The following is a 15,099-nucleotide window of genomic DNA, read 5'->3' on the forward strand; positions in this document are numbered from 1 at the left end:
AGAAAGATGTTAAAATCTTGACACCCCCAAGAGATGGATAACATTTATATATCTTTCCTATTCATTTATGATTAGTGCATTAAAATATTAGATAGATTTAAATACTATTAAAAAGTATACTTCTTGCTCCTTCTACTGTTCTTCAGCTTCCTTATGGACTTTTAGCTCATTGACCTGGGGAACTACAGGCCAGTGGGCCTCACCTCTGTGCCTGGGAAGATCATGGAGCAGATCCTCCTCGAAGCCATGTTAAGACATGCACGAGACCAAGAGGTGATCTGAGACAGCCAACATGGCTTCACCAAAAGCACATCTTGCCTGACCAATCTGGTGGCCTTCTATGATGGAGTGACGGCATCAGTGGACAAAGGAAGGACAATGTATGTAATTTACCTGGACTTTTGCAAAGCCTTTGACATGGTCGCTCACCACATCCTTCTCTCTAAATTGGAGAGGAAAGGATTTGAACAATGGACTGTTCAATGGACAAAGAATTGGTTCGCTGGTTGCAACCAAAGGGTTGTGGTCAACGGCTTTATGTCTGGATGGAGGCCGGTCACAAGTGGTGTCCCTCAAGCGTCTGTCTTGGGACCGCTGCTCTTCAACATCTTTATCAATGCCATAAATGAGGGAATTGAGTGCACTGTCAGCAGATTTGCAGGTGACACCAAGCTGAGTGGTGCAGTTGATACAATAGAGGGAAGGGATGCCATCCAGAGGGACCTGGACAGGCTGGGGAAGGGGGCCCGTGAGAACCTAATGATGTTCAACAAGGCCAAGTGCAAGGAAAAACAAATATCTGATGGTGCAGCTTTTTCAGCTCAAGAATGCCTAAAACCATGCAAACACCATCTGCTGGGATGCAACACACTAGTTTGTTTCTAATTAGGGGTGACATATCAGGACGGAGACATTTTACATTTGTAGATGAGTTTTTGACAATGCAATACCTCCATATGACCCTAAGCACTATAACATCAACACTGAAGTTTTAATGATGTCTTGTCTTTAGTTATATTTGGTCAGTAAATTCCTACTAGAAACTGCTTCTCTAAGGCAGAGTCAGCCTGCAACAGCCACCAGACCTTAAGTATTTTGGCAATTCTTTACTGATATAAAGTTCAGTCTCTTAGCATGCCTCTCAGATAGTGCTTCAGTATGCTCATGTTTCTGAGGCAACTACACAAAACAATTCTTTCAGCAAATATGCTACCTACACATTCTTACATTTCAGGAACAATAAATTAACTGCTCAGGCAGTTGAAATTTTCAAATTAGTTTCAATACATGGCTTGACCTGCATAAAAATAAAGAATTTGCACCTACTTTTTGTGCATTATGTTCAACTAATGAAGACAAATGTATTAATTTGCTTTAGTTACAGAAGAACTGAAGCTCAGCACTTTTATGCATGTATAAGTGATTAATATTACAGTTCAAATTATATGAAGGATTACAGATTAAGTGCAAGCAAGCAGAAGAAAAAGGTCTCCTTTGTTGATACACAGTTTCGTATTTATTCCTATAGAGACAGATCTGTTTATATGTCTCATCTCCAAGGACTGGTAAAAAATGTTCATATTACGTAATTTGTATGGTTTGAAGTAATAAGTAGCTTCAAGAGAACTAGGGTGTCTTAACAACAAAACCAAATGACTGCTCAGAAATTATTGTTTTTTATTATCATAATTATTTGTAGTGCTTTAGATTTTGAAAACTATAGGCAGGGGACAACGTTTATACTTTTAGTATTGAAGTGCAAAGCAAAAAATTGTCGTTTTTATTACACTTAATATTTGAAATTATCTAAGAATGTATTATATATATATATAAATAAATGCATATGCACATTTTCTAAGTAGACAGAGTGACGGACTGTAAGATGGAAATTTTTCTCCAGGAGCAGTACTTCACAATAGGTAGTAGACAAGGATAGCTCAGGTATCCTCAGTGTCCCACACAATATAAAGAGGAAATAGCTGTAGAGTCTGAAATCTCAACAATTATTATGTTGAAAACTATTGTTGACTGCTGGGTTTAGTTCTTTACAGAGGAAATAAAGGAATACATTTCATCAACGCAAATTTTAAGCTTCTGATTTGTTCAGTATTTTCAGATACGTACAATTTGGTTTCAGTTATGTTAACCAAGTGCATTGTTAACAATTTTGGGGAATAAATTAATATATTTACTTATTTTTCCTTTCAGTTTTGTAACTGCCTACTTTTTTAAAGGTTCTTGCACCATTCATACTTGTGGCTTTGTGGGTTTTACATAAATCTATTTAAACATAGATGTGCAAAAAGTATAGACCTTCTGTTTACTGGTCAGTGTCATACACAACTGAGTTACTGTAAGAGTAGAAGCAAAGCAAAAGATCTCACTAACTGCATCTGTGCAGCCTAACATATCCTTTTTCTTTTTCTTTTATTCTTCAAATGATGCAATGTATGAGTCTGATTTCATAAAATTGTGCAATATTTAAGAGAAATAATGGAAATATTTTTTAAAAACTGTCTTGTTTCTTCCGGAAAAAAAAAAAATGTCTAAAATTATGTTCTGTATCAATCAGACTGCCAAATGTACAAATTAATTTAAATGAATGTGCCAATAATGCTCAAAGCCGGTCATTGTGCTCAGTGTCATTGTTTTCTGGTCTTGCCTGACATTTAAAGAACATTTTAAAAATACACCTTTTCAAAACATGTAACTTTTTCAGCTTCATGGAGGTGTGAAAAGAGAAAGATGTTAGGACACAAAAAGCAGCCCTAGCTTATCTTCAGAGTGTAAACAATGTTGATAAGCTCCAAACAGTTAATTTTGAAAGGATTCTATGGATTTTTTTAAAGGTATTTAATACAAGCCAGTGTTTTCAATTTTTTTTTTTTGCTCTCTTGCTACCATAATATTCTTTGATTATTAGGCTAGACCTCCAGGAGGAAAGATAAAAAGAAGAAAAAATTGAAGAAGCACTAATATTAAGGGGGATGAAAACTGTACTGCTCAAGTTCTGCAAATTTTGATATAGAATGAATGCGAGGCATGGGAAAAAATGGTTCTTAAAATATGGAAAACTCACTCTGACAGCTCCTCCCCATCCTGCAACTACTCACTTCTGTTAAAGTACAACTGTTTTGTTTCTGCTGCTGACAGATACATTGCAGCTTTTTGCAACTATCACAAAACAAGGAAGGCTCTCAGGATTGTCTTGAGACTCAGTCTGACTTACTGCTGGCTCTGCAAAAATCCCATTTCCTCTTCCACATCCCAGTTTGTTTGCTATCACAGTTTCCTTCATACTATGACTAGTCCTTGTTCAGCCTCATTAGCAGTTATGTAGTTAAACACAAATTGAATTAATTTTGAGAAAAGATGAACAGTATTCTGCCAGTTTAGGTCACTAAACCAGCTCATATAACTGTCAGCTTTTGCAAAATGCAGCAGCGCTATGCCAGTTTAAAATGACAGTGAAACTTTATCCTTACTTTCTTATACAGGTATGTCATAGATAGCAATATTAGACCTGGGGTTTTTGTTGTTGTTGTTTGGGGCTTCTTGGTTGTTATTTTTAAAATAAGTGATCTGGTACACAGAATCAGATCAGTAAATCTTTATTAACCCTGTTGGTTCTAATAGAAGTAAATGACAAAAAGAGGAACAGAATGAAAATCTGTGTGTGTTTATGCACCTGTACAGGAACAGTAAGGAGCACCGCATAGAATAGAAACATCAAGAAGGCTAAAGATTCTCATCAAACAATCCTTTATGGAAAAAAAAAGTCTGTCTTTTCCTGCAAATCTGTACCTACAAAGCACTTGGAAAGGGGAAGGGAAAAGGAAGGGGAAAGAAAAAAAACACAACAAAAACAATGGTATCCAAGTATTAGAATAGAACAGAACAGAACAGAACAGAACAGAACAGAATAATAGAGTGCTTCAGTTGGAAAGGATCTACAATGATCATCTAGTCCAACTGCCTGACCAAACAGGGCTGAGCAAAAGTTAAAGCGTGTTATTAAGGGCATTGTCCAAATGCCTCTTAAACACTGACAGGCTTGGGCCATCGACCACCTCTCTAGGAAGGCTGTTCCAGTGTTTGACCACCCTCTCTGTGAATAAATGCTTCCTAACGTCCAGTCTGAACCTCCCTTGATGCAGTTTAAGCCATTCCCACATATCCTATCACTGGATCCCAGTGAGAAGAACTCAGCAGCTCCCTCTCCTCCTCCCCAGAAAGCTGTAGAGAACTGTGAGGTCACCCCTCAGCCTCCTTTTCTCCAAACTAGCCAAGCCCAGTGTCCTCAGGCGCTCCTCACAGGTCATGCCTTATAGCCCTTTCACCAGCTTTGTTGCCCTACTCTGGACACATTCAAGTACCTTAGCATCTTTCTTAAATTCTGTGGCCCAGAACTCCTTATCATTATGGTACTAATCTGTATCATAACTCTACACCCATCAGAAGAATCTACAACTGAAAGATAACCATACTATAGATTTTCATTCAATCAGAGCTTAAAGAATATACTGCCTCCTACTTTGTTGGTGGCAATAATGTCTGAATATGGACAATTGTACCTCCAATTTTGAGATACATTTTTAGGTAATTTCTGGAAAACAGAAGGCTTTCTATTCATACTTTAATCTCTGTTAAACTGGACTTCATTCTACTACACTTATAGGTAGCACTCAGAGCAAGAAAAATTTCTAGCATCACTATATTCCAAATATGCAATAACATTTCATTTCTTTACTAGAAAACATCTAGGGCATTTGTTTACAATATTAATTTGTATGTAGTTCATGTTCTGAGTGTAAAAACTGATTAACAAAAAAGTTAATTCAGACATGTAGCTGTAGAATTCAAGGCTTTAGACATTTAAAAGCTAGAAAAAACTTATGAGGCAACATCCTACACATCTGTAGGAGGATGAAGTGTTATACTCACACTTACAAGGCATTTACTCCAATTTTATCTACTTTTTCTTTTACAGGTAAGCTCCAAAAGTAAACTAATTTTTAGATTATTACAAAACCAGGCTGCAAATCTCTTCCTGGAATATAAATGCAGCAAAGGAGGAGGCTGAATGAACTCTAAGAGGAGAGTTAAGACTATTTTGTGATCATCTTCACAATGTCTTTTTTCACTTTCTTTTGCATATTTAGGAAATAAGAGTCATTAATTTGTTTGTATTTTTCTACATTAATTTTTAATCTTTGAAATTAAAAGCATCTATTAAAAGCTTTTCTTCTTAAGTAATTTATATTCCCTACTATGCCTTCATTTAAAATTTTCTATATTTGGAAACATGCTCTTAAATAAAAGTGGCAAGTGATGAAATCTTTTCTAAAATACCTGCAATAAGAACACAGTCAGGTCAGTTAAAAAAAAAAATCAATATTATAAAATAAAAGCTTTCACTGTGAATATTTTTTCTAGGTCACTCCTTAGAGATAGAATAGGTAATATAAATCACATGAACCTATACAGTGCTATTGGATACGACATGATAATTAAGTGTTACACATTTGCTGATTAAACTACTTGTTTAAGTTCTATTTGAACCCAGGAGCCTATCACTGGTATAGGAAAAAACACCATTGTATTGCATTTATTAATGGCTTAGACAAATATAAATTATTCATGAAGCATATTCCTGGAGAAGACATGAAACAGCAGATCATAAATTATTGCCTGAAACTCTTCTTTTTCTGCAGTGAAATCTTTAATATAAGTGAGTGATTTGCCAAAAATAAAAGATTTGAATACCTAAGTAAAAAAAAAATGTTAAGATGAACTGCACTGTGCAAAAGTATATAAATACATTTCTATATGCACGTGATCCGCACATTACATTATTTGGCATAGGGGGGTGGGCAAAATTTTGGGAATCTTTAAGAACAATGAACTGTGAAAAATATTTTTTCTCCAAGATATAAAAATGTTTGTAAAAACAGACATTTGATCTTTCATTAGAATTAACAGCAAAGGGAACTTCACTAAAAATGGCATCTCTGAATCAATAGAACATGAAAGCCTTGAAGTTTTGTCTCATCCTTTGAACATAAGTGAGCATACTGATGTCTACAGCCTGCAGCCAATGCATCTCCACTAGAAGGCTGTTTATTTTATTCATATAGTTTTCTTTGACATGGGAGGTATAACTTGTTTGTGCTACAGTAACCACCAGCTTTCTATTGTCAATATATGTAAATACACACTGTGCAGATATATTTTATACACTTACATGAATAGCTTTTGATACCTGGATCTCTTTTACTATTGCATGTTGTTGTAGCTTTGCATAATGGGTAGTTCCACAAGACTTAGTCTGGCCATGAAATGTTGGTAGCTTGATCCACTTCGTCTGTTGACCCCAAAATACATTGTTTAATTTCTTTCATATCCTGAGAGTTGTATTTTATCCCCAGGTACAGTGAAAAGTCTGTATATATTTGGGGGAGTTCACATTTCTTTTTTTTAAGTTAACAATTAAGTGTTAATGATCTAAGCCTTCTAAGCCTCAAACACTTTCCAGCATTTTTCAGGGCATCTTGATAGTCCATCAATATGGAAAGATCAGGGATGCAAACAGTGATATGCTGTAGTAGGAAAAGTCATAGTTTGATCACAGCAAGGGAAAAGTAAGTAAAAAAATGAAGAGAGTAGTGTAACAGATTCAGCTCACTATGTTTTGCAACTGAGATATTATTAATATTAATAGCACACTTTATTTTCTTGTAATAACTGCACAGGAAGAAAGGTTAAGAAAATGTGCATTTCACCTTTTTCTCAGACTGTTTTTTACCTCACCATTATCAGATATTATAGGAATATCAATGCTATACAGCTAAACTCCCCTCTTAATCTAATTCTGTAACTTTCTACAGCTCAACAATCACAGAGAAACAGTAAAAAAATGACTAGCTCTTATTTTTTATATACACCATCTCTTAAACACCACTTTTTTGTATTTTTAGGCTTACTTACACGTACCATTTTTAATTTCTAAAATGTCAAAGTCATTACTTTGCATGTAGCTACACACACACAGAGTTTGCCTGGTATTTACAGGACAGTCCTGAGGTGCCACATAAGTGTAGATCATCTGAAAGGTGTGTGCTCAGTAGATCTGCTCATACGGAACGAGTTTGACATATACACTTCTCAGCCATTTATGTAATCCAGGTTCAACACAGAAGCAATTGGCAATTCAATAGAAAATCTGCTAAAGCCAGATGGAAAGTAGCCTGCTGTCTAACATGCTGAAGAGAAACAGGAATTTGGAAAAGAAATAAGAATTTGAAACCACCCCAGAGAGATGAAGATTTGCTTCTTTCGAAGTGATAATTTCAAATATGTTTCTTCTTCCAATTGGAGATTAAAAAGTAAGAAAAAAAAAAAAAAAGAAAAGTAGCTTTGCAGACCACTAAGGTCTTAATATAGAGTGCATAGAAGCTAAATTTCTAACCTTTCCTGTGGTTCACTTCACATTAACAATGACGTTAATAAATACTAACGATGGAAAACAGCATTTGCCACCTAATATTACTTTGGTTTACAGTATGTTGACTGTAGGAAAGTCATATTAGTTGTGTTTCATTAGAGTTTGAAATGTATATTGCTGGATAGACTAGGTTTTCTTGAAAAAAAGTTACAGTTTTCTTTGATATGAAGACCATAATCATGTGGAAGTACCATAAACATTCAGGAATCATTTGCAATGGTAAATTTATCGGAGCTGGGATTTATTCAAGAACAAACCCAATTTTAAACACCTTTGTCATGCGTGATGAAGAAATGGGACAATTAAAACTACTAGAGGTGGTAAATAACACTTTAGAGGATCTGTCACTGAAAACATTCAAGTTATTCTTCATACCCAAAGGGTTTATTCTCTCTCTGCCCTCCCCTCTCTCCTCCTTTGTTCGTTTGCTTTCTGTGTCCTTTCTCTCTTTTTGTTTCTCTTTCTCTTCCTCCCTCCCTCCTTCCCTTCCTTCCTCCTTTGAATGTCAACACTGGATGATGAGTTTCATGTCCACACAAAGCCAAATTCCAACCACTAGAAGAAATAAATACATATTTCTGATAGATGACTGTACATGATACATACTCATAGATTTATTATTAGAAATAAACTATACAGCATACTTTACACTTTATGCATATTAATGAAAATTTTCCAGTATGTATCAGATTCATTGATAAAGAACACAGGATTGGCAAACTAGTGCCTTCTAATAGGACATGTGAAAGGAAAGCCAGTATAAAACCCTGGAATGAGGACTTCAAGCTGGAAAAAAAACCCAACAAACAAACAAAAAAACTAACAAAAACCAAACCACCACGAATGTGCTCTAGCAAAGCAAGACTTATTGATTACAAAGCTATAAACAAAGTTGCAAGATGGAAAATAAAACAAACACAACCCCAGTTACAAATAGCTTCTACTTTATCAGCTCCAAAGTATCAGTTGCTGTCAAACACCTCATCCCAGGTCTCTTCTCCCTTCTCTTTTCATTATAAATTAAGTTTTTCTAGCCTAGCACCAGAGGTGCTAGCTGAAAATGAATTCAAGTATATACAAGACTTTAATTTATAAACGTGTATCATGAGAATATTCATTGTATGTATAACTTATCAAATTCACTATCTCTATTTTTCAGTGCTGTGTGTATCATATGTGACATATTAAATAACGCTAACAGCAAAGATATACAGAATACTGCCTTGTACTTATTCCAAACATTACGGTATTTTATTAATTTTAAAGGTGTACACTGATCCTACTTTGTAGGCTGGTCCTACTTTGAATGTACATAATTTCCAGTTTCCTTCATCAAGGCCACATTTTAGCAATCTAAACTTTGGTTACTTCATTAATATTTTTTAAAAGATTAAAATAATCATGAAAACTCAGATTTTGCTTCTTTGGTGTGTTTGGAGGGAGTTAATACTTGTACATGATCTGATTTGCTGTTTTTTTCCTCATCATCTCATCCAACTTTCTCTGAATTTAACTTTCACATTGTGAGCAGAGAGCTTTTCCGGTAACACTCTAAGCTGGTGCTACTACTCTGATAGTGCACTTTTCTGTTAGGAAAGCTGTTAGCTCTTCTGCTTGTAGCTACTTATACTCAACCAAATTATGTTCTCATTACCTATTATTCTATTAGTCTTCAAAAGGAACAAGATATATTACACCTACTTCCTTTAATGTTCTCCAAAAGTAACCGTATTCATTCTACTTTATTTGACATAAGGCCTGTAACAACTGTATTCTACAAACTGAATCTTGCACACAAATATTTCTGCAACTTCAAGCCACTCTTCCAGGAGATAAACTGGATATTTTTTTAAATTTGAGGAGATGACATCTACATCTTTCAGATACCATGCCTCTAGTAGGCACAAGCAGTAACATGTGCTTTGTTAGTGAAACCTTTACACTGTAGTTTTCCAAGCACTTGACAAATTACTTTTAGGATTACTAACTCTAAAAAGACATTACTCAATTGATTGTTTATAAACTTCTTCCATAATCATTAAATAACGATGACATCTACTTCTGTAGATTTAACCATGTCATAAGTTCTTTTAATGACTCCAGCATTATTTTTTCTTGTAGCAATTAGATTAGCTATAATGCATGAGTTTATTTCATATTATCCACTGCTCTGTAATATTTTTTAGATTCAATAAAGCAGTATATTTGACAAAAAATATTCTGACAGGCACTAGGGATATGTGAGTTTCCTTTCAAAAGTACTTGTGAACTATGCACTGTTTTGGCAGAGGCTACCCAATCTCTTTCCTCTGAAACTATGCAGTTAATATACAGCATACAAAACTTTTATAAACATTGGTTCTCTGGACAGAATTTCATAGATACTGCCTAAACGCAGGACTACTCTCTTATTCTTAGTTGTTCAGGGAAAGCTCCAGATGCTGCTGTTTTATTGTACCTTCATTTCTTTTGTGAAAATCTTATTTTACATCTTATTTTAAGTTCTTTTATATTTCCTTTCATGAAGGCCTCCTCTGTTTTTTGGATCTTACTTCAACTTCTTTTGACAAGTTTAATGCTGTTTCAACTCTTGTTTTACCTCCCTTGGTGATCTCTGATACCTGATTTGTTCCATCTTAATTCAGACCATTGTCAGCTCACAGATCCACTTGCACAATGCTATTATTTCTCTTGACACAGGTAATTTGTGATCACTTGGAATCTCACAGATGACTAAGAGCTGAATAATATCTTTGATACAATTCAAAGTTAATGAAGAAATAGTGCATGCATAGTGCCTGTTCTCCCCAAATAAGGTAGGGGGCAAAGACCAAAAGACAGTTTACTTACTTGTATCTTTACATCCAATACTTCTTCCTCTAAACTTTAAAAGCCTGTTTCTGTCCTCATCATTGCTTTTCATCTGTTTTCTCTGGTGTTTATGCTGCTTCTCTGATTTACACATAATCAAAATAATTTGTAATATAGCCTGTTCTCTCTGATTCCTATCTCTTTGCCAGTTCCACGGCAATTAGATTTACAGGTGATGCTTCAGATACACCGCAAGTTTGCACGCAGCTTATTTAAGGATTTTAAACTATCACTAAGCTTTCATTTTCCCCATACTAAATTTAAGTGAAAGGTGGTTTTCACCCTCAAAACAGCAAAAGGTTTATATATCAGAAAATATGAGATGCCAAAAAGAGCAGCAGGACTGAAATCCAGTCCCTTCTGGCACTTAGATATCTACAGAATATATTCAGCAATAAAAGAAGCCACAACAGAACAAGGTGGAAAAAGTAGTATATGGATTAAAACTAGACGTCTAACAACTAATGCTCAAAGACAGAATGCACAGAATCATAATTTCTGTAGATGTCCATTTCATAGTGAATTATTGAAATAATGAAAATTATACTAGAAACAACTTTACCCATACAATGATTTAGTGTATAATATTGTCACAGATAAAATCAGTATTAAATATAAGACCTATTTGAGAAAAACGTAAAACCTATTCACATCCATCACAAAATAAAAATTCCTCTTAAAAGGAGAGTTAACATCAATATTGGCTTTGCAAAGAAGTCAGCAAAATGATATTATGATATTAAGTAGGATCATTGTGCAAAGACCCTTTGTGACACACTATTTTCTGTTCCCATCTACTCTAAATCTAAAGCCAGATCCTCAGCTCATGTCATAGAATCATAGAATCATTAAGGTTGGAAAAGACCTCAAGGATCATCAAGTCCAACCCAACACCACCTAACTCACTAAACCATGTCCCTAAGCACCACATCTACATGTTTCTTGAACACCTCCAGGGATGGTGACTCAACCACCTCCCTGGGTAGCCTGTTCCAATGTCTGACCACTCTTTCAGTGAAGAAATTTTTCCTAATATCCAGCCTAAACCTTCCCTGGTGTAACTTGGTGTCCTTTAAAAATCATTTAAATCAGTGGGAACCGAGCACCTCATCCTGAGGATTCTAGCAGCCAAACTAATGCCTCTAGTAGGCTTCTAATCTTGCAACCAAAGTTTTGTACCTAGTCGAGAATATGTGACCTGATACAGGATTGGAATTGCTCTGCAAAACCATAATCCACAAGGTTAATTCAATAAATCTTTTGTCTATGGATGTTCTGGGTTTGGCTGGGATAGAGATAATTTTCTTCATAGTAGCTAGTATGGGGCTATGTCTTGGGTTTGAGCTAGAAACAGTGTTGAAAATACAGGGATGTTTTACTTATTGCTGAGCAGTGCTTACATAGAGTCAAGGCCTTTTCTGCTCCTCACACCACCCCACCAGCGAGTAGGCTGGGGGGGCACAAGACGTTGGGAGGGGACACAGCTGGGACAGCTGACCCCAACTGCCCAAAGGGATATCCCAGATCATATGACGTCACACTTAGCATATAAAGATGGGGGAAGAAGAAGGAAGGGGGAGACTTTCAGAGTGAGGGTGTTTATTTTCCCAAGTAATCTTTACACATGATGGAGCCCTGCTTTCTCAGATATGGCTGAACACCTGCCTGCCAATGGGAAGTAGTGCAATAATTCCTTGTTTTGCTTTGCTTGCATGCACAGCTTTTGTTTTACTCATTGAACTGTCTTTATCTCAACCCATGAGTTTTCTCACTTTTACTGTTTTGATTTTCTCCCCCATTCCATCAACATGGAATGTTATGGAATCTTTCCTCCTCTGTTAAGAATCTCAGTGATTAGCCCTCTTGGTACAGAAGCATTAGTCCCATTTGCTAATGGAAGCCTTGTACTACTAGCATCTCGTTCTCTAAAGAGAGATCAACATTTTGAAAACACTTTATGACACAAAGTGCTACAAAAAGTACTTGTTGTTGTCAAATATACGAAAGGCATCATGTAAGAGAGACATCATATGAAAATGTTCGTTTTTTATAAATTAACTGTTTTTTTCTGTTCAGAAATTCATTAAAATCCATAAATTTTGACAAAATATATAATATTTTCCCTGGTAGGAAAAAGAGAATGAGAGAAAATGTTAGCAATGTAAAGAAGGCAACAGTGTATTGTTTTTCTATGTTACTGCAACAACTAAGATTAATGAACAGAGGACAAATAGTTGACATTTCACCTACCCATGGGAGTTCCAACACCATAACCTTTTGAGTCTATCAGGCCTCCAATTTGTGTTAGGTTACAGTTCCGCTGTGTGACAAACTCAATGGTTGTTGACTCCATTAAAAATGCATAATCAGAGGTAAGCACACGCTGGATACCTTCTTCATTACTTTTGACAAGTACTGACTGCCTCCTGCTGCTCATGAAGGCCCACATCTTGTCATAAGTGGAGATTTTGGATTTCTGAAAGACAAATATTAGATGCTCCATGAATAAGAGTAATATGCTTATAAGAGTGAATGTAAATGCTCATTTTGCACATTGCTTTCTTTTTGTATTTTACTATGTCAGGTTTTGCTAAGGCATTCTTGTAGGGGTGCCTGTACCTTTCATCACATCTGTACCTGTTATCTTGTCTGTATAAAACAGAACAGCTGGACAGATTCTCAAGAAATTGCACAATAACTGCTGTTTATCTGTTTTTTATTGTTTCATAGAATCAGAGAATGTTTATATGGTTTTATGTAGGATGAAGGCCTACAAGTATTTGAAGGCAGCAGAAAATTAAGTATTTCAGTGTAGCCAAGTTCATAAAAAATTGTTGGCGAGTGTTACAGGAGAATCTGTGGATTCTGGTACATTTCAAACTTTCACTCTTACTTCAACCACTCAGCTACTCCTGAGCAAGTCTGAAAACCTCATGCACAGTATGGCAACCTGAAGTAATCAAAGCATTTACAGATGGCAATATATGGAGAAAACAGTTGTGAGGGAGAGGGCAGCAAACATTTTATCCATGGTACACTGCAAAAATACTTGGAGAAAGACTTTAGGTGAGATATAATGTCACACACTGGTCACACTAATACTAGCTTGCCATTCAGAAATCGACCACTAAAAGTCCTAGAAATGAATATGTGATTTCTGCTTTAATATTCTCAGGATGAAAAGAACTGGTGTGATGGGAAGAGAGACACAGTAGTTTGGGACAAAGGACACAGTAGTTCAGCACAAAGCGATGCTGTGCAACTATAAAGGAGTTGCTTCCTTTCTTTCACCTCAGCTTCTTTAAAAAAAGATATTACCTTCCCTCATCTTTGCAAAACACAGCGCTTAGAAGATCGTAACCACTGAATAAATTGAAGGTACTGGAAGTATTGAATATTTTATATTTGCCCTGTTTGTTTCATAATGTTTCAAACTCAAGATGTATTGGAAAATGTTCAGTAAAGTTAAATCTTGCCCAGTAAATAAAATGTAGAAATACAGCATGAGAACTAGTGTAATCAGACTTTTTAAGGAGTCGTTCGTCTTTTAAAGTCAGCCCTAAACATAACTCTGCCAAGAGCTCTGGTGGAGATACTAAACAAACATTAACACTACAAACCTTTCTGAAGTTCAGCTGATTGGCAGCCATAAATTCTGCCCCAGAGGAGAATTAGAGTGTATGTGGAATAAAAAGAACATTTATTTAGAAAAAAAGATGACTTTGTCCCCCTGCTGAGATACAATCCAAGAGTTATTTCACTCTGCCTGGGGACGTAGCAAATCAAGCATTTGAATTAACTCTAGTGTTAATGCTAACAAAACTGAAGACTCTTAGGACTCTGCAAGAAAACGTTGTTACTGTACTAAACACAGTTTGTGGACGATGGCAAAAGATTTTAGTAACAATGAAAGGGGAAAACGTTATTCTTCAGAACATACTGTGAATGCATAGAATAGAAAAGACCAAAGAGATATGGTCTCTCCTCATAGTGTTTGTTTTGAAAATCAAATAATTCTTGCAAGCATTTAATATTGCACTGTAGCATAACACACTTTAAGCAACCCATATTAGCTCTGTAGGGATCGAAATTACTATGTAACACAGAAAAGGTGGAAAAGGAATGTTTTTCAATATTTGTAAAATTTTGCCAAGAACCTGTGTTTAATTCTTTTGACATAAAATCTTTATCCCAGTACACAAAACAAACATTTTAGCCACTATAAGTAATCTGAGCACTATAAAAAACTGTCAGAGAAAAAAAAAAAATTATAGTTAACTGTTAGATACACATTGCTGATGCATGTTGAGGACAAAAAAAAAAAAAGACAAATGAGTTATGATAGAATATAAAGAGAGAATGACCTATATTACATATGCATTTCTATATTTCTTTTGAAAAAAAAACCACAGAATGAAAACATGTTAGCAAGGGAAATGGTTTCTCTCTACTGAAGAAAAAACATTTCTTTATGCAAATAAAATAATATCCTCTAAAGGACAGAGTGCTCATATTACTATGGCTAATCATCTAGGATGAAGTCAGAGCTACTATTGAAAAGGAAGGGACCAAGGTCACAAACAAAATCAGAGAAAGATCTTTAGGATAGGTCACTTACTAGAATAATGAAAAAAAAAAAAAAAAGTAAAAAAGTCCACACATGATTAGTGAAACTGTAGAAGATAACGGAAATCCTAGAATCTCAGAATAAATGAAGTGTATTA

At 35.4% G+C, this 15,099-nt stretch overlaps 1 protein-coding gene across 1 annotated transcript in view; it reads right to left on the reverse strand.

Moving 5' to 3' along the window:
• LOC104464364 (glutamate receptor ionotropic, kainate 2) overlaps positions 1 to 12,851 on the reverse strand; it is a gene marked incomplete at its 5' end in the record, with an annotated part of 33,647 nt that extends 20,796 nt beyond the window's left edge. Inside the window, one exon of the mRNA XM_010077040.1 lies at positions 12,626 to 12,851. Within this exon, the coding sequence (XP_010075342.1) occupies positions 12,626 to 12,851 (226 nt within the window). The remainder of the gene's footprint in view (positions 1 to 12,625) is intronic.
• Positions 12,852 to 15,099: the final 2,248 nt, after the last annotated feature.

Source organism: Pterocles gutturalis, unplaced genomic scaffold, assembly GCF_000699245.1.
Source record: "Pterocles gutturalis isolate BGI_N339 unplaced genomic scaffold, ASM69924v1 scaffold16958, whole genome shotgun sequence".
Lineage (NCBI taxonomy): Eukaryota > Metazoa > Chordata > Aves > Pterocliformes > Pteroclidae > Pterocles > Pterocles gutturalis.